General features: G+C 41.1%; 1 protein-coding gene across 2 annotated transcripts in view; it reads right to left on the bottom strand.

Moving 5' to 3' along the window:
- Nucleotides 1-23,437, bottom strand: part of LOC138757916 (ADP-ribosyl cyclase/cyclic ADP-ribose hydrolase 1) — a 37,552-nt gene that overhangs the window by 6,578 nt on the left and 7,537 nt on the right. Inside the window, exons 4-8 of one of the 2 annotated variants that reach the window (XM_069926031.1) lie at nt 22,252-22,387; nt 21,213-21,295; nt 16,017-16,093; nt 12,763-12,852; nt 9,641-9,727 (exon numbers count right to left, since the gene is read on the bottom strand). In XM_069926031.1, coding sequence (XP_069782132.1) covers nt 9,641-9,727; nt 12,763-12,852; nt 16,017-16,093; nt 21,213-21,295; nt 22,252-22,387 — 473 coding nt within the window. The remainder of the gene's footprint in view (nt 1-9,640; nt 9,728-12,762; nt 12,853-16,016; nt 16,094-21,212; nt 21,296-22,251; nt 22,388-23,437) is intronic. The other variant, XM_069926032.1, reaches the window with a different exon arrangement.

The raw sequence follows: 23,437 nt of genomic DNA, 5'->3' as shown, positions 1-23,437 counted from the left end.
ACTATGATATAGTTGGGATCACAGAGACATGGCTTCAAGGGGACCAAGGCTGGGAACTTAACATTCATGGATTTTCAATATTCAGGAGGGACAGACAGAAAGGAAAAGGGGGTGGGATAGCATTGTTGGTTAGAGAGGAGTTAAAAGCAATAGAAAGGAAGGATGTTAGCTTGAATGATGTGGAATCAATGTGGGTAGAGCTGCAAAATGCAAGGGGGCTGAAGACGTTAGTGTGAGTTGTATATAGACCACCTAACAGTAGTAGAGGTTGGGGATGTCATTAAACAGGAAATTGAAAATGCGTGCAACAAAGGCAAGGCAGTTATAATGGGTGACTTTAATCTCCATATAGACTGGATGAATCAAATTGGTAAGGGTACTGATGAGGACGATTTCTTAGAACACACATGTCAAACTCTGGCCTGCGGGCCATATTTGGCCCGCAAGATCATATCAAAAATGTATTAGAGGTGGCCCGCTGGCCGCCGCACCAGTATAGCACATGCACAGTAACCGCTGTATCCCAAGGTGAGAGAGAGAGAGAAAAATCCTGGTCCTTGAAAAGTAGTGGTGGGTGGTCTTATAAACATGCTGTCATGTCCCCCCGCCCACCCCCCCACCGCAGCGCGGCCTGGCCGGTGTCAGGGGAAGCCAAGGCCGCTTCCCAGCGCTCGGAACCCCAGTGGCACAGCGTTTCTTGGAGCTGCAGATGGAGTCGGGACGCCGGAGGGAAGATTGGGGCTCCCCGCCGGGCGATGGGGGCGCCGGCCGCCGGCTGCCCTGCGCATTCCCGCCAGACCAGCGGAGGGTGCCTGGAGTACACGTGGAGAGCGAGGCTGGTCGGGCAGGTAGGGTGGAACCCCCCGCCAATCTCGGGAGTGGCGTGGGCTGGATCGGGATTAGCCGCGCTCACCTGCTCCTCCACCGCTGACCGGGATCCCAGCGTGGTCCTGAGCGCGGAGACTGCCCTGGAAAGGTCCTGGGACACCGGCATGGAAAGAAAAGGGGGTCTAGGAGAAACTCAGCAGGTCAAGGGTGGTCCAGGAGAAACTGAGCAGGTCAAGGGAGGTCCGGGAGAAACTCAGCAGGTCAAGGGGGGTCCGGGAGAAACTCAGCAGTCAAAGGGGGATGCGGGAGAAACTCAGCAGGTCAAAGGGGGATCCGGGAGAAACTCAGCAGGTCAAAGGGGGGTCCGAGAGAAACTCAGCAGGTCAAGGGGGAGGGGTCCGGGAGAAACTCAGAAGGTCAAGGGAGGTCCAGGAGAAACTCAGCAGATCAAGGGGGGTCCGGGAGAAAGTCAGCAGGTCAAAGGGGGGGTCCGAGAGAAACTCAGCATGTCAAGGGGGAGGGGTCCAGGAGAAACTCAGACGGTCAAGGGGAGGGAGTCTGGGAGAAACTCAGCAGGTCAAGGGAGGTCTGGGAGAAACTCAGCAGGTCAAGGGAGGTCCGGGAGAAACTCAGCAGGTCAAGGGGGGTCCGGGAGAAACTCAGCAGGTCAAGGGGGGTCCGGGAGAAACTCAGCAGGTCAAGGGGGGTCCGGGAGAAACTCAGCAGGTCAAGGGAGGTCCGGGAGAAACTCAGCAGGTCAAGGGAGGTCCGGGAGAAACTCAGCAGGTCAAGGGGGGTCCGGCAGAAACTCAGCAGGTCAAGGGGGGTCCGGGAGAAACTCAGCAGGTCAAGGGGGGTCTGGCAGAAACTCAGGGGGGGCCTGACCTCGCGAGGACCGTTGCCCACTCCCCCTCCCTGCCGCAGGCCGACCCGCGACTCACGCTGACGGGGCCGCTGATCCGCCGAGATGCCGCCCTGCAGCGAGAGCCGATGCCCCCGCACTGTCGTTGTCCAACCCGAGCGCCCGCAAACCCTGCCCTCCCGCACACAGGCCTGAGTAAGGATTATGAACTTTAATCTCAGGATAAAACGATCTTCCAATAGTTTCATGTCACAGTGATCAATATATTCCTGGTTAAAAATGGTCCTGCACCTGGATACAAGCTCATTAGGCATAAAACTTGAAAAGTGTGTAAATCAAAGGATATCTGTACCAATGGAAAAAGGGCATGGCAAATAACCCTGCTAGAGTTCATGCCCACAATCAGTCACCCATTTGATTGTTTCAGGAATCATGTTATTCTCCCACATTCTCAATAGCCCTCAGATTTTACTATTCGACAGCACACTAGCAACATTTGACAAATCCTCTATAGAGAAATATTATTTATTGAATATTTTATTTCTCATTTGTTAATGCTTCTGGAAAGAGTTTATCCAAAACTATTATTAAACATTTATTTTAATAAGAAAAAGTTTAACATTACATATGTTGAAAGAAGAGAAAACATGCAGATGTTGTTGAAAATTTTCAATAAATATTTAGTTTGGCCCTCGACTTAGTCCAAGTTTTTAATTTTGGCACTCCGTGAATTTGAGTTTGACATCCCTATCTTAGAAGGTATATGTGATAATTTTCTAAACCAGTATGTTGAAGAACCAATGAGGGAACAGGCCTATCTAGACTGAGTTCTGAGTAATGAGGAAGGGTTAGTTAACAATCTTGTTGTGCGAAGCCCTTTTGGCAAGAGTGACTACAACATGGTGGAATTTTACATTAAGATGGAAAGTGACAGGGTTAATTCTGTAACTCAGGTTCTGAACTTAAATAAGGGTGACTTTGAGGGAATGAGACGCGAATTGATTAAGTTAGATTGGCAAATGTTACTTAAAGGATTAACTGTAGAAAGGCAATGGCAAGCATTTAAGGATCACCTGGATGAAATACAGCGTTTGTTCATCCTGGTTTGGAAAAAGAATAACAAGGGAAATCAGGGAGAGTATCAAGTGTAAAGACAGAATACCAGAGGATTGGGAGAAATTCAGAGTTCTACAGAGGAAGACAAAGGGATTAATCAGGAAAGGCAAAAGAGATTATGAGAGAAAGTTGGCAGGGAACATAAAAATTGACTGCAAAAGTTTTATAGATATGTAAAGAGAAAGAGACTAGTAAAGACAAATGTGGGTCCCTTGCAGTCAGAAACAGATGAGTTGGTCATGGGGAACAAGAACATGGCAGACCAATTAAATAACTACTTTAGTTCGGTCTTCACTAGGAAAAATATGAATAATCTTCAGGAAATAATAGGGGACCATGGGGCTAATGTGATGAAAGGACTGGGGAAAATAAGTGTAAGTTATGAGGTTGTGTTTGATAAATTGAAGGGATTAAAGGCAGACAAGTCCCCAGGGCCAGATGGTCTGCATCCCAGAGTGCTAAAGGAAGTAGCCCATGAAATAGTGGATCTATTGTTGATAATTTTTCAAATCTCTTTAGATTCTGGAGTAGTTCCTGAGGACTGGAGGGTGGCTAATGTAACTCCACTTTTTTAAAAGGGAGGGAAAGGGAAACCAGGGAATTATAGACTGGTTAGCTTGACATCAATAGTGGGGAAAATGTTAGAGTCAGTTATTAAAAATGTGATTGCAGCACATCTGGAAAGTGGTGAATTCATTGGTCAAGCCAGAATGGTTTTATGAAAGGAAAATCGTGTCTGACTAATCTTATTGAATTTTTTGAGGATGAAACTCGTAGAGTGGATAGGGGAGAACCAGTGGATGTGGTTTACCTGGATTTTCAGAAGGATTTTGATAAGGTCCCACACAGGAAATACAAACTTAAGGCACATGATATAGGGGATATGGTATTGAGGTGGATAGAGAATTGGTTGACAGATAGGAAGCAAAGAGTAGGAATAAACGGGTTCTTTTCAGAACGGCAGTCAGTTACTAGTGGGGTACCACAAGGCTCAGTGCTGGGACCTCAGTTATTTATGATATATATTAATGATTTAGATGAGGAAATAGAAAACAGCACTTCCAAGTTTGCAGATGACACGAAGCTGGGTGGGATTGTAAGCTGTGTAGAGACTGTTAAGAGTGTGCAAGGAGACTTGGACAGGTTGGGTGAGTGGGCAAATGCATGGCAGATGCAATATAATGTGGATAAGTGTGTGGTTATCCACTTTGGAGGAAACAATAGGAGGGCTGAGTACTACCTTAATGGTATCCAATTAGGAAAAGAGGAGATGCAAAGAGACTTGGGTGTCACTGTGCATCAGTCATTAAAAGTGGGCAGGCAGGTACAGCAAGCAGTAAAAAAGGCAAATGGTATGTTGGCATTCATATCAAGAGGATTCGAGTACAGGAGCAGAGAGGTATTGATGCAGTTGTATAGGGCCTTGGTGAGACCTCACCTGGAGTATTGTGTTCAGTTTTGGTCTCCTTATCTGAGGAAGGACATCATTGCCACGGAGAGAGTGCAGAAAAGGTTGACCAGATTGATACCAGGGATGGCGGGACTTTCATATGAAGAAAGGCTAGAACGACTGGGCTTGTACTCGCTGGAGTTTAGACAATGAAGAGGAGATTTAATAGAAACGCTCAAAATTCTTAAGGGATTTGACAGGCTAGATGCAGGAAGATTGTTCCCAATGTTGAGCAAGTCTAGAACCAGGGGTCACAGTTTAAGGATAAAGGGGAAGTCCTTTAGGACTGAGATAAGGAAGAATTTTTTCACTCAGAGGTTGGTGAATTTATGGAATTCTCTGCCACAGCAAGTGATTGACCCCGGTTCCATAGCTAATATTTAAGAGAGAGTTAGATTTAGTACTTGTGACTAGGGGGATCAGAGGGTATGGAGAGAGAACTGGAACAGGGTACTGAGTGGATGATCAGCCATGATCAAAATGAATGGCGGTGTAGGCTTGAAGGGCCAAATGGCCTACTCCTACACCTATTTTCTATGTTTTCTCCTTCTCTTCAATTACTTCAAATTCCCTGAACTAGACCACCTCATTTTTACTATGGATGTCAAGCCATTTATCCAAGTCTCAAAGCACTTCATTTCTTTCTGAACAAGAGATAGAACCAGTCACCCATCACCACCCTCCTCTGCATGGCAGAACTTGTTCTCACTCTTAATAACTTCTCCTTTGACTCATCTCATTTCCTTCAAATCAAAGGAGTAGCCATGGGCCACACCTATGCCTGAATGTTTGTGGGCTTTGTGGAGAAATCCATGGTACAAGCCCCTCAACTTTTCCTCCTCTATATTGACAAGTACATCAGGGCTGCCTCATGCACCAATTGATGAGCTCATCAACTTCATTCACTTCACTGCCAACTTCTTCCCCGATCTCAAACTCACCTGGTCCATCTCCAGCAACACTTTCACATTTCTAAATCTCTGTATCCATCTCAGAAGGCAAACTTTCCACCGATGTTTTTCAAACCTACCAACTCCCACAACTACCTCGTCTCCACTTCATCAGACCCTGTCTCCTACAAGGATTCTATTCCCTTCTTGTAATTTCTCTGTCTCCTCTGCATCTGTTCCCAAGATGAAGTCTTCCAATCCAGATCATCTGAAATGTCTATCTTGTTCCTCAAATGTGGCTTCCCCTCCACCACCATCAACTCAGCCCTTACCCACATTTCCTCAATTTCCTGCTCCTCTGCCCCAGACACAACAAACACAGGATTCCTTACCTACCACCCCACCAGCCTCCACATCTAACACATTATCCTCCGTAATTTGTAGCACCTACAATATGATCCCATTACCAGACACATCTTCCCCTCTCTTTCTTCTGTAGAGACCACTCCCTCCATGATTCCCTCATGCACTCATCCCTCCCCACCAAACACACCCCTGGCATCTTCTCCTATGGCTGCTGGAAGTGCAAAATGTGCCCACACCTTCTCCTGCACCATAGTTCAGGGTCCTCAAAAGGCTTTTCAAGTGAAGCAACACTTCACTTGTGTATCTGCAAAAATGATCTATTGCATCCGGTGCTCCCTTTGTGGTCTTTTCCATATCAGAGAGACTGGTGGTAGACTGGGAGATCACTTCGCTGAGCACTTTCACTCTACCTGCATCAGTGACAGGGATCTCCCAGTGACCAACCATTTCAATTTTGTGTCCCACTCCAATACTCACGTGTCTGTCCATGGCCTCATGTACTATCTCACCAAGACCACCCATAAATTGGAGGAACAACACTTGATTTTCCATCTCCTGCAGATGGCATCAACACCAACTTCTCTGGTTTCTGCTAACCTGCTCTCCATTCTCCCTTCCTTGTCTTCTTTCCTTTAGCTCCCCACTCCCTTCCCTCTCCATTCACAGAGCCATCCCTCATTCCCCTAGTGCCCTCCCTCCTCTATCCACCTATTACTTCCTGCATTTTGGACTGTACTCCTTCCCCTGTCCCCCATTTTGTTTGGATGTCTGCTGACATTTTTCCATAACTCAATGAAGGGTTCAAGCCCAAAACTTCAGTTATGTATCTTTATATTTGCTGTTTAAAATACACTGTTTGACCTGCTGAATTTGTCCAGCATTGTGTTTTTACTGCTCTCTAGACATTCTTTGATCTACTACTTTAGTTACAGGATCACATTTTTCAACCCAGTTATTTATGTCTTTAAACTTCCAAATTTAGCTCAAATTCACTCATTTTTTCCAGATACTCAGTTAACCCCAGTAATGTATTTCAGTAACTACCCACAACTCTTTACATTTTACCCACTCTCTGTGGAAATTTATAAAGTGTGCTGGAACACAAAGAACTTCCAAGTGAACCTGGGACTTGTGTCATAATGGACAGAAAGCCCCCCACCCCGGCAAATGTGTTTTTTGTTTACACTGGCAATCAGACAATCACTGGTTCTTCTGAGGACTCTGAGCACATGGGAAGGAGTTGAAATGAGTCTTCTGTTGGTTAAAGGTTATTTAAAAGTGTCTCTTATTAATCAAGAAAGGGGGCTGATTCATACCCCAAATGGCTTGAGGTAACCTTTAGTTTCAATGTGGATGTGCCAGAGGCAGAGAGAGCTATGACTTGGAAAAATGGGGTTGATTTGGGATTGGAGAGATGGCATATGGAAATGAAATCTTGTATTCCACTGGAAATAAATAACGTATAATTTATGTGACAATTATTTTTTTTCCCCAGAAAGTACAGAGCCCTTATTTAGATCAAATGGGTTTAAAAATTTGAATCTCTCGTGGCTCATTGTGGTGATGTCACTCTGATTATTGGCAGATGATTGCATTTGTGTTTCTTTAAATCTCCTTTCTTTTTAGGGTTATTGGGTAGGAAGGAGATGGTGGGAGGATGGGGCTATTTTATACATCTGAAAAATTCTAAATAAAATATTCAAAAAGAGAAGCGAGAGAGATCTAAAAATTACACAAGGAAGAAACTTGTCTTTTCATGCACTCATCTTCACACTTTCACTGGCTTGTGTGACTCAAGGACAATTAGCTGTTCATGCTTTGGCATGAGTTTAACACAATCTCTCCTGTGATTATTTCAGAACGTGCATAACATGATCAGTCCTCCCAGTTGCCGGGAGCTTTGGTCTGTCCACAGGCTTTTGAGGTCATGAGTTCCATTTCACTGTGCACAATAAATTGTTTTTTTGCTTTATCTCCCAAATGACCTATGCTCAAATTTTGTGGAGATGATATTTTTTCTTTTATTCCCCTGAAAGAGGGAGTCATTTTTCTACATTTATGCCAGCAAAATCTGATCCATTATAAATTGTTCAAATAGTTTGTTCCTTAGAACCATAGAACGTTACAGCACAGAAAATAGGACATTCGACCCTTCTGGTCTGTGCCGACCAATTAAACTAGCATTGACCTGCTCTCATTCCATAACCCTCCAGACCCCTCCTATCCATTTATTTATCCAATTTATTTTTAAAATTCAAGATTGAATTTTCATTCACCACATCAGATGGCAGCTCATTCCACACTCCTACTACTCTCTGAGTGAAAAACTTTCCCCTAATGTTCCCCTTATACCTTTCCCCTTTCAGCCTAAAGTTATGACCTCTCGTATTTATCTCCCCCATTCTAAATAGAAGCATCCTATTCATATCTACTCTGTCTATACTCCTCATAATCTTATAAATCTCATTCTTCTTTGTTCCAAAGAGTATAGTTCTAACCTGTTTAATCTTTCCCAGTAACTCAACTCCTGAATACCCAGAAAGATCTTAGTAAATCTTCTCTGCACTCTTTCAGACTTATTGCTATCTTTCCTGCTGCTGGGCAACCAGAACTCTATATAATATTCTAAATTTGGCCTCATCAATGACTTGAATAACTTCAACATAACATCCCAACTTCTATACTCAGTACTTTGATTTATAAAATCTAAGATGCCAAATGCTTACTTTACAATTCTGTCCACATGCGATGCCACCTTCAGGGAACAATGTATATGTATTCTCAGATCTCTCTGCTCCTCCGCCCTACTCAATGGCCTATCTACTGTGTGGATCCTACACTAATACACTGTTCCAAAGTGCAAAGCCTCACAATTATCTGCATTAAATTCCATCAGCCATTTACTGGCCCAGTTTCTCAGCTGATCCAGATCCCTCTGCAAGCTTTGAAAATCTTCCTCACAGTCCACGTTGCCTCATATATTTGGGTCATCAGCAAACTTGCTGATCCAATTCATCGTGTTATCATCTAGTTCATTCATATAGATAACAAACAATAATGGTCCTAACACAATTCCCTGAAGCACTCCACTCAACACAGACCTCTAGTCTGAGATGTAACCATCCACCACCACTCTCTGTTTTCTTCCACTAAGCCAATTTCAAATCCATTTTGCAACCTCTATGTATACTTAGTATCCTAAACCAACCTATTATGTGGAACTTTGTCAAAGTCCTTACTAAAGTCCATATAATCAACATCCACAGCCTTTCCCTCATCAACCTTCTTGGTAACTTCCTCAAAAAACTCTACAAGTTTTGTAAAACATGACAAATCCATGCTGCCTGTCCTTAAGCAGCTGATGATGGTCCAAATAGCTATATATCCCATCTCTTAGAAAACCTTCAAATAATTTACATACAACTGAAGTCAGGCTCACTGGCCTATAATTGCCTGGTTTACTTTTGGAGCCCTTATTAACAGCGGGACAACATGAGCTACTCTCCAATCCTCCATCACCTCTCCTATGACTAAGGACATTTTGAATATATCCGCCAGGGGCCCTGCAATTTCAGCAATTGCCTCCCTCAAGGTTCGGGGGAATATCATATCTGATCATGGGAATTTGTCTACCTTTATTCATTGCAAGACAGCAAGCCCCTCCTTCTCCTTAAACTCCATATGTCCCATGACACTTCCATTTGTTTCCCTTCCATCCTTATTCACTATGCCAAGAAACTCAAGCAAATTTTATTCACTTCTCCCCCATTTTTAGTCATCCATATTGCTCTCTTAAATCTACATCGCACAACCACCAAGGTCAATATATCCATCCTGTGGTTTAGTGATCAAAGAAGAACATGATATCGAGTTTACATTTTAGCAATGTTTTGTAAAACTGATGTGTCTCGTTATATTCAAAACCTCTTTAGAATAAGACCAGAATTCCATTTTACTTCTGAATATACTTGTAGTCTGATGGAGAATGGTTTCCAAAATTGGAATGATTTGGTGAAGGAGTGAATACCTTTGGTTCAATTCAGTGAGAATATATAGAATGGCTTAATGCACACTCAGAATGACATTTTGAGATGTTTTAAGCTTGAAATATAAACATGCGGTACACACCTATAGTTATCTTTGCAAGTGTATATTATATTTTTCTTCTTCAGAATCGATTCTAATTCTGCCACGCTGCTAATACCACAGGATTCCCTGTAAATCAAATATTAAGGCTGAATGCAGGACAAAGGATAAATCCCAATTCATTCCCACTGGCTTGTAAATTGTAACTGAAAAAGGGACTGAAAAGATGCAAGATGAAGATTTTTAATATTACACAATCATATTTGGGGCAGGACTGAGAAAGGACATTGCTTTAAAACTTGTAACCAGGCTGCTATTATGCTTTCAATGGTTCTTAGATTTTTTTTTTGCAGTCACTATAAAGCATGTGGATTCCTAGATTGCCTTTTTAACCAGATGTGACACAGGTCTCCTAGTCCTACTAAGACATTTAGTTTAATATTAATTTATGCAGTTATCTTCTTAACTTCATTATCTGGCATGGCAAAACTAAAACAAATCAAAGATTTCATTACAGGCACCTTCTCAGGCATGGAAAGAGGCAAAGTTGCCACTTTTTAATCTGGATTTGTACTCCTGTAATTCAGACAATGAATCAAATGATCATGCTTTAGAAAGTAGCCAATTTATCCAACAACTTTTCTTGCCTGACTTTCCAGCTGTTTCTCTGTCCCCTCTCAGGCTCACTCCATTCTCAAAGTCACTAAATCAATGCAATTTCATTAAGAAACAGAGGAAATGGAAGAGACTGTGGGAAAGTGCAAGATTTTTCTCATATTTCCTTTTCTGTTTTAGTTCCTGATAAATCCAATTCAATAGTATAGATCTTCTAGCCATTAGTGTAAGAAAAGCAATCATACGATCCGCAGGAAGAGATAAATAAGTCAAATCTATCATAGGTAATCCAAAAATTGCAGTAATGGGATGTGGTTGTAAATCAATATTCAAAACGGTAGATATAATGGAAAAAATTTCCTTCCAATAATTCTGTAAAGAGGGACAGGACCAAAACATATGTGTAAGGGAAGCTATTTCCAATTGACATTTATCACATATAGGATCGATATGAAAATAAAAACGATGGAGTTTATCTTTAGACATATGAGCTCTATGAACAACTTTAAACTGTATCAGTGAATGTTTTGCACATAGAGAAGAGGAGTTTACCAGTCGCAGAATTTTATTCCAATTTTCATTGGAAATATGAAGGTTGAGTTCTCTTTCCCAATCTCTTTCCAATGGTTTACCCAAACTATACTATGTTTAAATTTAGAGAAAATTAGAAACTCTGTCTATGAATCCCCTTCTAAGTTTGAGTTAACCTGGCGACCATTTATTCAATATTTTCATTTGTGGTGAGTTGATCTGGCTCTGTTTCCTTTTTATGATTATGTATGATAATTGGGCTGTTAGATGAGATCGGAGTGATCGGCGTGATTTAGCTATATCGGTAGGTTTTTTTTTAAGTTTTTAATTCAGATTTGTTTTTTCTTCCTTTTTGGGGTTTTTTCCTCTCTTTTTTTAATATATTTTTATTAATTATATCATTTTTTTTAGAGATAGTTCATACTCTAAACTGATCTAAAATTTTTTTTATGATATATTTTTATTCTGCAATATTATTGTTTAATATCTCTGTATTAATTCGTTATTTACTATGTATTTTTCATATCTCTTTGAACTGTATGTGTTTATAAATTATAATAATAATAAAAAGATTGGAAAAGTTCCTGATAAATCTTGCAGAATCAAAGTATTTCATTGCACTGACACTGGAGCTTCAGCCAAAACTTTCACTGCCAACCAAATTGTCTGCGAAGATCATCCCATTTGCCTTCCTTCAGCCCATATCCCTCTAATGATCATGTACCTGTCTTTTAAACAACCTTAAATTTAATCATGGTTATGAACATGGCTTAACCTCGGCAGCTCGCTGTGGGAGCAATGGCCATTGTCCCCCATGCAGCTGGAACCGCTCTGCCAATGTCAGCGCCAGGGAAACGCAGTGGTTCCAGCTGCATAAGGGATTATGGGTAACGAAAACAGCCATTGATCCCATACAGGGGGCAAGGGCAGTGAAACCCTGGATGCAATTACACATCCCCAAAAAGAATGGATTCCCAATCAGCACAGACTGTCGTTAACATATTGCAGTTTGATTGGCTCATGCTCAAGTTGGCTAAGGTCATTTACTAAATTATATCAGTAAGTGCATTTCAAAAGGGCTTGACTGGCAAAAACTCTGGACCTCTTGAATTTGTGAAAGGCTTTATACACATGCTAATTGTTTCCCTTTAAAAATGTAGAAGTAAACGTGTCTTCTATAGAAAGAAGTTTTGACTACATTTAACGTGGCTTTCATTATTTCAGTCAGAACAAGCACAGACATTCAACCATTGAGGTGGCTCCAACATTCTGGGGGCAAATGACTGCAGTAATTTTGAACAGGATTCTGTTTTCTATATATTTCAAGTCACCTCCATTCATGCCTTTGTAATTCCATTTGGACTCCAGGGACTACCAACAAGCACATCCATTCTGTGTCCCAGTGTTCAGGGACTGATTTCATACCCCACCACCATCTGGTTTGTACTATAGTTTACCCATGGACACAGTCCAGACTATATATTATGAAAGGTTAGAAATGGCCGGAGTCCAAATTGGCTGGCAGTATACGGGATCAATGGCTATCTTCATTACCTATAATTCCCCACGCAGCTGGAACCACACTGTATTTCCTGGTGCTGATATTGGCAGAGCAGTTCAAGCTGCATGGGGAATTAAGGGGAACGAAGACGGGCATTGATCCTGTATGCTGCCAGCCATCTGCTGCTGTAAATTTTGTTTTAACAAAATGTGTAATTAAGTTTTGGGAAGGGAGAGGATTTTAGTGTAAGGGCGATTTCAGTGTAAGTGCTTACCCTCTCACTGTGCATGCACCAGCCGGCACTATTTAGGGCTCCTTTAAAATATTTGCTACAGGCTCCACAATATCTTAATCTGGCAGTCCCCCTCCTACAACAATTTAGCCTTTATCTCTCCATTTAGAGCATATATGCCATCTCTCAATTGTTTCACCTTTGAAATCAACAGGCATTACCATTCTAAAAGGGCAAAATTAAAATGGGATAAGTACAGAAGACAACAAAAGCATAATCTCTCACATATCAAGCCCGTCGATACTGTCGATGATCCAGAGGCGAACTGAGGTCACTTTCTTATCTAAATTTTCAAGTTCGATTTCACGAAAAATACTAGAGAGAGAGGAGAGAAAAGAAAATATAATCAGTAGAGATAATAAATAACACAATCAACCAAACTGGTTCAAGTGGAAACGGCCTTCAAGTGGGTTGCAGTTTCTTTTATAAATTTTTGATATCAACTTGATAACTAATGAGTATCAATAAACCCATGACTGTATCCTCAAATCAGTTTAAGGACAACAAAAAAAACCTGCTGGAGAAATTCAGGTCAAGCAGAACCTTGAAGAGAAAGGAATTATCGATGTTTCAGGTCGAAACTCAGCATCAGCATGAATGGAAGGTAGCCAGCAAAGGGGAGAGACAGGGTAAGTGACTTGGTAAGTGACAGGTGAACTGACCCTGTCTCATCCATCCCTCTCTCTTTATTCTAGTTATGTTCCCTCTTACTCTCAGATCATAGCACCTCCAGTTTCTTGAGTCTCAATTCAAAGATGCATATCATAACCTTACCAGATTCACATCTCAGATTTATGGTCAGAGAACATATATGACATCAATACAACCCTGAGGCTCTTTTTCCTGCGGGCACAACAGAATTACTACTAATTGGTAGTGCAAAAAATAAACTCTGCGTGGTGTAAACATGTAAACAAATAAAGAACTGTAAACACATCAAATATAAACAAGCTGTGTAATACAGAGAGGACAAGAAAGAATCAATAAAGTGCACAAGTAAGAGTCCTTAAATGAGTCTCTAATTGAGTTTGTCTTTGAGGAGTCTGGTGGGGGTAGCAGTTGTTCCTGAACCTAGTGATGTGAGTCTTGTGGAACCTGTACCTCTTTCCTAATGAGAACAGAACGTGTGCTGAGTGGTGTGGGCTTTTGATGATTGCTGTTGCCCTCCGACGGCAGTGTTCCCTGTAGATGCACTCAATAGTGGGAAGGGTTTTGCCTGTAATGTCAGGGGCTGCATCCACTACCTTTTGGAGGTTCCCATACCAGAATGTGATGCAGTCATTCAGCACACATTCCATCACACATTTCTCTGTAGAAATTTGCCAGTTTTTCTGTTGTCATACCAAACCTCCGCAAACTCCTGAGGAAGTAGAGGCACTGATGTGCTTTCTTCTCGATGCCATTGGTGTTGAGTCCAGGAAAGATCCTCCAAGATTGTGATTCCCAGGAGCTTAAAATTTCCTCACCCTCTGATCCCCCAATGATCACTGGATTGTAAATCTCTGGCTTTCCTGAAGTCAACAATCAGTTCTTTTAAGTTTTGATGACATTGAGTGCAAGGTTATCTTTAGATATTTATGTAGAAATTACTGATTTGTGTTCTATATCAAACCATGTCCTTGTTTCATGAGGGATGCATCTTCAATGTGTTCAAAAGGTTTTAATCTGCAAAAAACATTTTCTTTTGCAGATTATCTTTGAACTTTCTTCTTGCAACCTCAAGTTCTCTGTTTCTGATTCTGTGAACAGGCTCATCATGATCTTTGTTAGGGAGACTCTCTTGAAGCAAAAGTCAAATCTTTTAACCTCAGCCTTCTGTTTTCAGCGAGAACATGCACACTGTACATAATCCAATTCTTCCACTGTCTCACTCTGATTTAATCATTTCCTTTTGTACACTGGTAAGAAGAAGAGTTCACACTATTGCAACTGTCAGGGCTCAATCATTTGTAAAGTACAAGGAAATTCCTCATAGTTATGCATCGATGTTGCACATCCCACATATAAATGATTTTTAATAAACTAGATTATTTTTTCCCTCTTGACTCAGACAATTGTGATGGCTTCACTTTATTGCCAAGCTGGACCTGCAAAATTTATTTCATCCCCATTTGAGTTCTCATCCTTTCTGAGATTTTTGTTCCCATGGGAATCTTGTTCCATTTCCTTGCAATTAATTTAATCTGTCAGCTGCCTGTTCAAATCACAACTGCATTTAAAATTTCCTGTAGCCAGTCCTATCCAACCTTGCAGCTACTGCCAACACTGGCACTGTATCATCTTAAATTAACTCCAACTGGGTCATTTATGAGGAAATTAAACAAAGTACGCTTTGAACCTAATGGCATAAACACCAATTTCTCGAATTTTAGGTATCCCACACTCTTATCTGATTCCCCTGTTCCCATCTCTTCTTTACCTACTCCTGTACTTATTTTTCCTCCCTCTTTCTTTTCTTCTGCCTTCCCTTCTTGATGGTTTTCCCCCTCCATCTGTCTCTCCACCTCTCACACCTTCTCTCCTAAACTCTATCACCTCTGGGCCCACCTTCCATCTCTATTCCCCTTTATGTATTTAATTTTATCTGTTCTATATTAGTCTTGATAAACAATCTACACTCAAAGCTTTGCCTGACCATTACTACCAATGGATGCTGTCTGGCCTGTTGAGTTCCTTCAGCAATTCTTTGTCTGCTCAAGATTTCCGCATTTGCATTTCTTGTGTTTTTCAAGACTGAAAACCGAATGCCTCAGGGAACCGCCTGGTGATATTCTGCCAGGACGATCATGGTGCAGCAGTTAGTGCTGCTACACCATTGCCTGAAGAACTCTGGTCCTATCCTTTCATTGGGTGCTTTACATGTAACCTTGTGGGTTTCCATTGTGTGCTGTGGTACATTCCTCAGAGACATGAGGTAAATCAATCGGCTCCTGTAAATGATCCTGGGTGCAGGTAAGTGACCAAAGAATCATAGGGAATCTGCATGGGTACAGGAAAGGAAGAAGAGAGAAATCGGAAACTGGATTACTCTGCTGGGAGTCAGCAAAATCAGATGGGCCAAGGACCTAATGTAATAGGTAAGCAATGTTCCTGTCCTATCACTTGCTTTGGTCAAACAATTGCATATCCAATGTGAGTATTTCCTCTGGTTCTCACTTTACTTTTGCTGTCAGCCAGAGAGTAAAATGCCCAGGGCTTTGCTGAGGTGAAGGCTCAGCAGCTACTCTGGGTCAGAAGTAATCCTTCATTCTGAAGTCTGATTGTACCTTAAACATTGCTGTTACTGTTCCTTACCATTATACTGTGCTTCACAGCAGAATGTTTATGGTAAGTGAAGGACAGTAATACCCATACTGGATCTTCGTGCCAGAGGTGGCGGGAAACTGACCTCCATTCCGCTGCTTTATCCATCGAACTTTCCCAAGGCCGACAGTAACCTCAGCTCATTGTCATTCCGTCACATTGATGCCAATTATTACCTGCCATTTCTGAAGGCGTTGCCATTTGTGGATCCATTCAACATCACTGTTACCATTCCATGGGCCTTGGCTGCGTACTGCAGAAGAGATGCACAATTATTGCCTCCTGTCATTCAGACTCAATTAAATAAAAACCACCATAATTTTTCACTTTATTTAAGCAATGAAGTCCTGTCTTCTCAGTCAAGCTATGAAGGACAGTTGGAAATGGTGGTCAGCTTGGTTATGGAGTCTTCCCACCGGCTGACACCTTAGTGTTGCAAAGGAGGAAAATATTTTATTTACAACATGGTAGAAGCTTATTCCAGCCATTGAAACCTGCACCACTTAATTACCCTCAAATAATACCCTCAACACAATCCTTTTTTGGAGGGTGAGAGGAAACTGTAGCAGCCAGGGGAATCTTATGCAGGTCACAGGGAGAAGGTACAAACTCCTTACAGATAGCAATGGATCTGAACCCAGATTTCTGGCATTGTCATGGTGTTATGCCAGCCACTATGCTAGCCATGCCACTTTGCTATGCAGGGGTCTGCATCAGGTGCAGAGATTCATGCCAATGAACCCATTAATGCTGTGATACAAATATCATGGTGATATTTCAAGAACAGGGAGCCATATGGTGTTAAACCTCAACCATCTATTTCCTCACTAAAGTCAGACACAGAGAGAGCTATTCATGCTTCTGGATTGCTCACTCCTGTTATGGAAAAAGCTCTTTTATCTCCCTTGCACCAGCTTTTCCGTTCATACCTGTCCTAATTCTCCCATGCAACTCATGACTTCTCAATAATTCCTGGTCCTCTCTGATTACCATGGAGCCATCCCAAATGTCAATTTCTTGCAGTGAACAAGTTGAAATGGTTTATGGAAGGGTAATTGAATTAAGTTGGCCCAAAGCTATGCACTACATAAGACTGTGTGTTCCAATAATGGAGTGCCCACCAAGCAAAAACTTAAATTGAACTGAGTCATTGACTGTCATAGAGTCTAACAGCACAGTACTGGCCCTTTGGCTTATGTTGTGCTCACCAATAAAAATCTACTCAACAAACGAAACCTTCCCCTACCTTACACCCATACCCTCCATTTTCTTGATTCCAAGATACTTTTAAAAGTCCCATTGTATAAGCCCCCGCCACCATCCCTGGTAATGCATTCCAAGCACTTATCACACGTTTTTAAAAAAATAGTACCCCTGACATCTCCCATAAACTTTCCTACCCTTTCCCTAGGAAAAAAAGTGCTTGCTGTCCACCCTATCTATACCTCTCATAATTTGTAGATCTCTATGAAATCACCCTCATCCTTCTTCATGCAAAAGAGAAAAGCCCTGGCTCTGTTAATCTTGCCTAATAAGAAGCGTTCTCCAATCCAGGCATCATTCTGGTAAATCTCCTATGCACCTTCTCCAAAGCTTCCACATCCTTCCTGCAATGATGCAACCAGAACTGAACACAATATTCAAAATGTGGACTAACCAGAGTATTATAGAGCTACAACATTACCTCATAACTCTTGACCTCAATCCAGCATATTTTAAGCCTTTTCTCCTACCCATCAACCTGCGTGGCATCATTGATAGAGCTTTGGATTTGGATCCCCAAAGTCCCCCGTTCTTCCACACTGTTAACAATTCTGCCATTAACCTTTCAAAATGCATAATTTCACACTTATTCAATTGAACTCCATCTGCCACTTTTCTGCTGAACTCTGCATCCTGTCTATATCCTGTTGTCTCTATGACAGCTTTATACACTATCCACCACACCAATCTTCGTATCATCAGAAAACATACTGACTCATCCTTCTGCTTCTTTATCTAAGTCATTTATAAAAACCACAAGGAGCAGAACTCCAAAAACAGATCCCTGCAGAAATCCGCTTGTCACTAACCTCCAGTCAGAATATGTTTCATCTATTACTACCATTTGCTTTCTGCAGGCAAGTCCATTCTGAATCCACTCAGCCAAGATTCCGTGGACCCTATGCCTCATGGCTTTCTGAATGAGATAACCATGGGGGACCTTTTCAAATGTCTTACTAAAATCCATTTACATCACATCTACCATTCTATCTTCATCTATTTCTTTTGTTACTTTCTCAAAAAATTCAATTAGCCTTAATGAGGCATGACCTAACCTTCACAAAGTTATACTATCCCCCAAGAAGGCTATTTTTCTAAATGTACATAACTCCAGTCCTTCAGATCCTCTTCAATATTTTGCCCACCACTAATGCAAGAATCACTGGTCTATAATTCCCAAGATCCTCCAGATTACTATTTTTTTTTAAAAAAACAAGGGATAGTATTTGCAGTTCTCCAATCCTACAGTATTTCCATTCTTGCCAGGGAGGTTACAAAGATCATTGCCAAAGTCCCAGCAATCTCTTCTCTCATCTCCTGCAGTAACCTGGGGTATATCTTTTCTGGTCCTGGGGACTTACCAATCTGAATGTTTTTAAGAACACCCAACACTTCCTCCTCCTTAACCTCAACATGCTCCAGCATACAACCTTGTTCTATACCGACCTCAAATTTACCAAGGTCCCTCTCTGGTGAACATTGAAGCTAAGTATTCAATTAAGACCTCCCTTACCTCCTCTGCCTCCATGTTGCCTCCTTTATCCTTCAGTGGTCTTACCTCCACTCTTATCATCCACTGCTCTTTAAGCATGCTTAGAATGCCCTGAGGTTTTCCTAATCATACTTTCCAAGGCCTTCTCATGCCCCCTTCTAGCTCTCCCAAGTCCTTTCTAAAGTTCCATACAATTCCAATGTGCCCTTCCTGACTTTTGCTTTGTAAATCTTAGATTTTTATTTTGGATTTATTGTCAGAGTTCATAAAACCCTGAGAATTTTTCCTGCATGTGAGGCAGAATTGCCACTTTTTGGAAGAGCAAAAAAAGACTGTACACATGTAAATAAATAAAGAATAGGAAATGTAACAAATGTAAACAGACTGCATCATACAGAGAGAATAAAAAAAGCAATGAAGTGCAAAAGTAAGGGTCCTTAATTAGTCCCTGATTGAGTTGGGTGTTGAGGAGTCTGATGGTGGAGGGCTAGCAGCTGCTCCTCAACTTGGTGGTGCGAGTCTTGTGGCACCTACACCTCTTCCCTGATGGCAGCAGCAAGAACAAAGTACCTTTGATGCTTCCTCCTTCAAACCAGCTGTCTTACTACTTTTGTCAACCATGTTTCCCTTATCTTGCCATCTTTTCCTTGTCTCAGAGGGACAAAACCTATCCATTTATGCGCACACTACTGCCTGTCCTTCCTCAAAGTCACTACATATTGCATCAACCTTTCCACCTTCTGCGCTATTCTCTGCTGCCTTCTTCTGGTTCCCATCCCCTTGCCAAATTAGTTCAAATCCTCAGAGCAGCACTAGGAAACCTTCCCGCAAGATGGTTAGTCCCCTCCAGGTCAGATGCAATACATCCTACTAATACAGGTCCTACCTTCTCTGGAAGAGATCCCAGTGATCCAGAAATCTGAATCCATGTGTCAAGCTGCATTATCCTCCTATTTTGAACCCCACTAGCACATAGCACAGGTAGTAATCTTGAGATTACTACCTTGGAAGTTTTGACTTCAACTTAGTGCCCAACTCCCTGAACTCCCTTTGCAGGAACTCATCATCCTTCCCACCCATATCATTAGTTCCTACATGGAACATAACACCTGGCTGATCACCCTTCCTCTTGAGAATCCTGTGAACTCTATTAGAGATTTCCCAGACCCTAGCACCTGGAAGGCAACATACCATCTTGATCTCTTCTGCAGAACCTCTTATCTTCTCCCCTAACTATGGAATTCCCCATCACAACTGCTCGTTTCTTCCCTTCCTTACCATCTCAAGGCCAGACTCCAGGTCAGAGACCTGATCGTTGTGGCTAGTCCCTGGTAGGTCATCCCCCTCAACAGATTACAGCCACAAGAGTACCCAGTACTAACTGCCTGTTCCCTTTCCCTCTCCTGAATGTAACCTAGCTACCTTAATCCTGCCTCTTAGGTGTGATTGCATCTCTGTAACTCCTGTCTATCATCTCCTCAAACCACGCCCCCCCCCCCCCCCCCACCACCACACCAAATGATCCAGAGTTCATCCAATTCCAACTACAATTCCCTCACACAATTTGTATGGAGTTGTAGCTGGATGCACTTCTCACAGATGAAATCATCGGGGATGCTGTTGGCTTCCTGGACTATTCACATTCTGCAAGAGGGGCATGTCGCAGCCTTCGCTGTCATTCCTACTGTCTATGAAATAGAGAAAAAGAAAATCAAAGAAAAAAACCTGCCCTTATCTGTGCCTTCTTGCTGAATCCTTTTTGTTCCTTAATAAGTTTGTCCTTATCTCAGATCCTGCATCACCACTTCAGCAAAGCCTCTTGAGTCAAAGCTCCTACTCCCCACTGTAACTTTGGCCCCTCACATGATGGCCACTCTGCTTCTGCCTCACCTTTTTAAACAAGTCTGTTCTTGAACTCTCGCTCCAACTCCCATTTGTTGGAAAATAACTTTTCAGTGGTTCACTCACCTATTTAAACAAGCTTGTTCTCCAAAGTAGATTAGAGGAATCAGATAAGATAAGCATATATCCTGCTGTGTAACATGCCTTCATGATAAAAATGGCACTTATTAAATTGGAATGAAACTGACATTGTTAATAGGGTGGTGTGGGGATGGGAAGAGGTGTAATCCACTGTTTATTCTACTACCTTATCCTCTGTGAATATAATTTTCATAGTCGAGATGGTCTCAAATGTTAGGAAAAGTTGAAAGTGGTGCTTAATTAAGGATAATTAAGGGTATTGATCAAGCCTGGAAATAGAAAAAAAGAGACAAAATCTGCCTTCCAATTATACATATACAAAAAAAAACAGAAATGAATTCAATAAGGTCATAAGAACCAAACAAAATAATTATGACACTTCTTTTAAAGATTCCCTCCATTTGTCTTAACTGGGGGCTTGGAAGGTGGCAGAGTCCCAGATTTTGACTGGTGCTCTAATATGAGCCACATATCTCACGGTATTACAAGGTTTAGTATGCAAGATGCAAGGATATGAACTGACATGCAGCACTGAGAAGCAGATGGCCGGATCTTCAACTGAATGTTGCAGCGCCTATGTTACCTCAAAGCATCAAACCACATGAATGGTTTCAGAGAGAGTGAAAAAACTCACGTTCTTAGATGCTGCTCTCCAAAATGAACGCATTGCATTGTTTTCACAATCATTCCATTGAGGGCACGATTCAAAATCTAGTCCTGTAACAAATTAATCATTAACAATTCAAATTGTTGTACAAAAATAAAGGGTAATGTATACGGGTTGATATTTGATTCAATTTAAAAATACTTTATTCAGCAAAGATCTCGGAGGACAGGCTCAATTGATCTCAAAAATGATACATTAGCAAAGAGAGGAATTTCATCTCCAATATATTTAAAATGCACTACTAAAAACTTCGGAACATTACAAAAATTCAAAAGCAACTTATCAATCGTCATGATCAGCAATATATCAATCTTCCACTTTTAATAAAGTGTACTTTATTACAGAATTAGGGGTTTAATTTTTGACTTCAGCAAAAAGCCCAAGGTGCACTTTACGTACAGGACCTTTCCCTTTGGCTGTAGAGTATAGCAGTAGTCAGTCTCTGCAGTCTGTGAAGGGCCACTTAAATAATGACATATATGGTAATTGACTTGAAGAGAAAATCATGTTAATTGTTTTTCTACATTTAGTATGTTAAGCTTGTGTTTTCATCTGTGGAAATCAGATACTCCTATTTCTCTGAAGGGATGGATATCAGAAATGGACAGTTGCAATCCTATGGAAAAGATTACATAATTTAAGAAACAAACACTATACATTCCTGAAGATCTGACAACCATATTTGAACTTTATTGGGGCACAAGTGTAATATTGCTGCTGTAAATACGTGATCTGCCCTCAACCTTGAACTATTATTTTCACCAGTAAAATAGACTGTGAACCTCGGTGGTAGACAAAAAGACTCTGTATCTGTTTATCTTGTTTAATTTAAGGGGAAGGGGGTAACGGGGGCGGCGGCGGGGGGCATGGGCTGGAATGTTTTTGTTTTGGAATTTTTATATTGGTTTGTTCTATATATGAATGTAATTTGTACTTTTTGTATTTTTATAAGAAAAAGAGAAGCTCTATTTATTGTAAGTGGTAACGTATTTATCGATTCACTCACCTTGGCTGCAACTTTTCCCGCACCAGTTCAGGCCATCTACCAAGTAACCAATCAAGGTGCGCTCAAGAGGCATGTACTTCTGTGTAACATCAGTGTACTTAATGATGAGATCTTTGGTCCGGCTCCAGAAGATTGACTAGGAAATATGAACAATTGTAACTCTGGAATTGTATTCAAACATAATTAGAGAAAAATAACATTTAAATTGAAGTTCACATTATTGCATTTCCTGCTTTTGGAGTTTTGTTTCTTCTTTATCAGTCTTTTTATTGCTTTTAACATATGCAAATTACATAGGTATGAATGATAATAATAATAAAGTAAATTAATATCAAATTACAAATATCAAGTAACAGTATATAAAGGACATATACACCCATGTTATTAAAATGGAAGAAAAGGAGATAAAGAAAAATAATGTCAAAGTTTTGTTTTTAAGAGTTTATAGAGCTTTAGTAGTTATATTAAAAAAAATAATCCAAGGATGGGGATTTTATGCAACTTTATTGGCATCCATTCGTTGCGTTGCTCAATGTATGCTTTAAAGTTGACATGCATCATATTCTCAGTGACTATTCTTAGCTGTTGTGTGCTACTGGTAGGACAGATTTTAAAAATCTGAAACTGCTTTTAAAAAGAATCCCCAGGTGTCTCACACAAACAAAGGGTTAGAAATGAACAATTGTTTCAAATGACTGCTAGCAAATCAGATTGGCAACTCATATGACATATCTCGATTATTATTTCCAACTGGTAACAAAAATACAGGAGCTGGAATTGAAATTATTGATTGACTATCATCTGTTTTACACGGTCCCTCTCTGTGAAATTCTGAGTTTGATATTTTATTGAAAGAGCCCATTCAGTCCATCAAATCTTCATTGAAACTTAAACCCTCAAGAGACAGTTTGATTAATTCTCTCCTCCCACTCATCTTAATCTTTTCATGGTCTGCTTTTGACTCTTTTTTTCAAAAAAAACATTTATGGATTTTGCTACAATTTTAAATTGTAGTTGTGATAGTACAGATTCTATCACCATAGTGTATGTGCACATATGTACAGGTGGTAGTGTAGGATGACTGTGATTGGCTGAGAGTGTAGCCACACCTACTGGCAGGTCTTAAAGGATTGCTCCTAGCCAGACCAGGTCATTCTGGACTGGTTGACCTACTTGTGATATGCTC

Source organism: Narcine bancroftii, chromosome 3, assembly GCF_036971445.1.
Source record: "Narcine bancroftii isolate sNarBan1 chromosome 3, sNarBan1.hap1, whole genome shotgun sequence".
NCBI lineage: Eukaryota > Metazoa > Chordata > Chondrichthyes > Torpediniformes > Narcinidae > Narcine > Narcine bancroftii.
The sequence above is the reverse complement of the archived record's forward strand: the minus strand, read 5'-3'. Positions and strand labels throughout refer to the sequence as shown.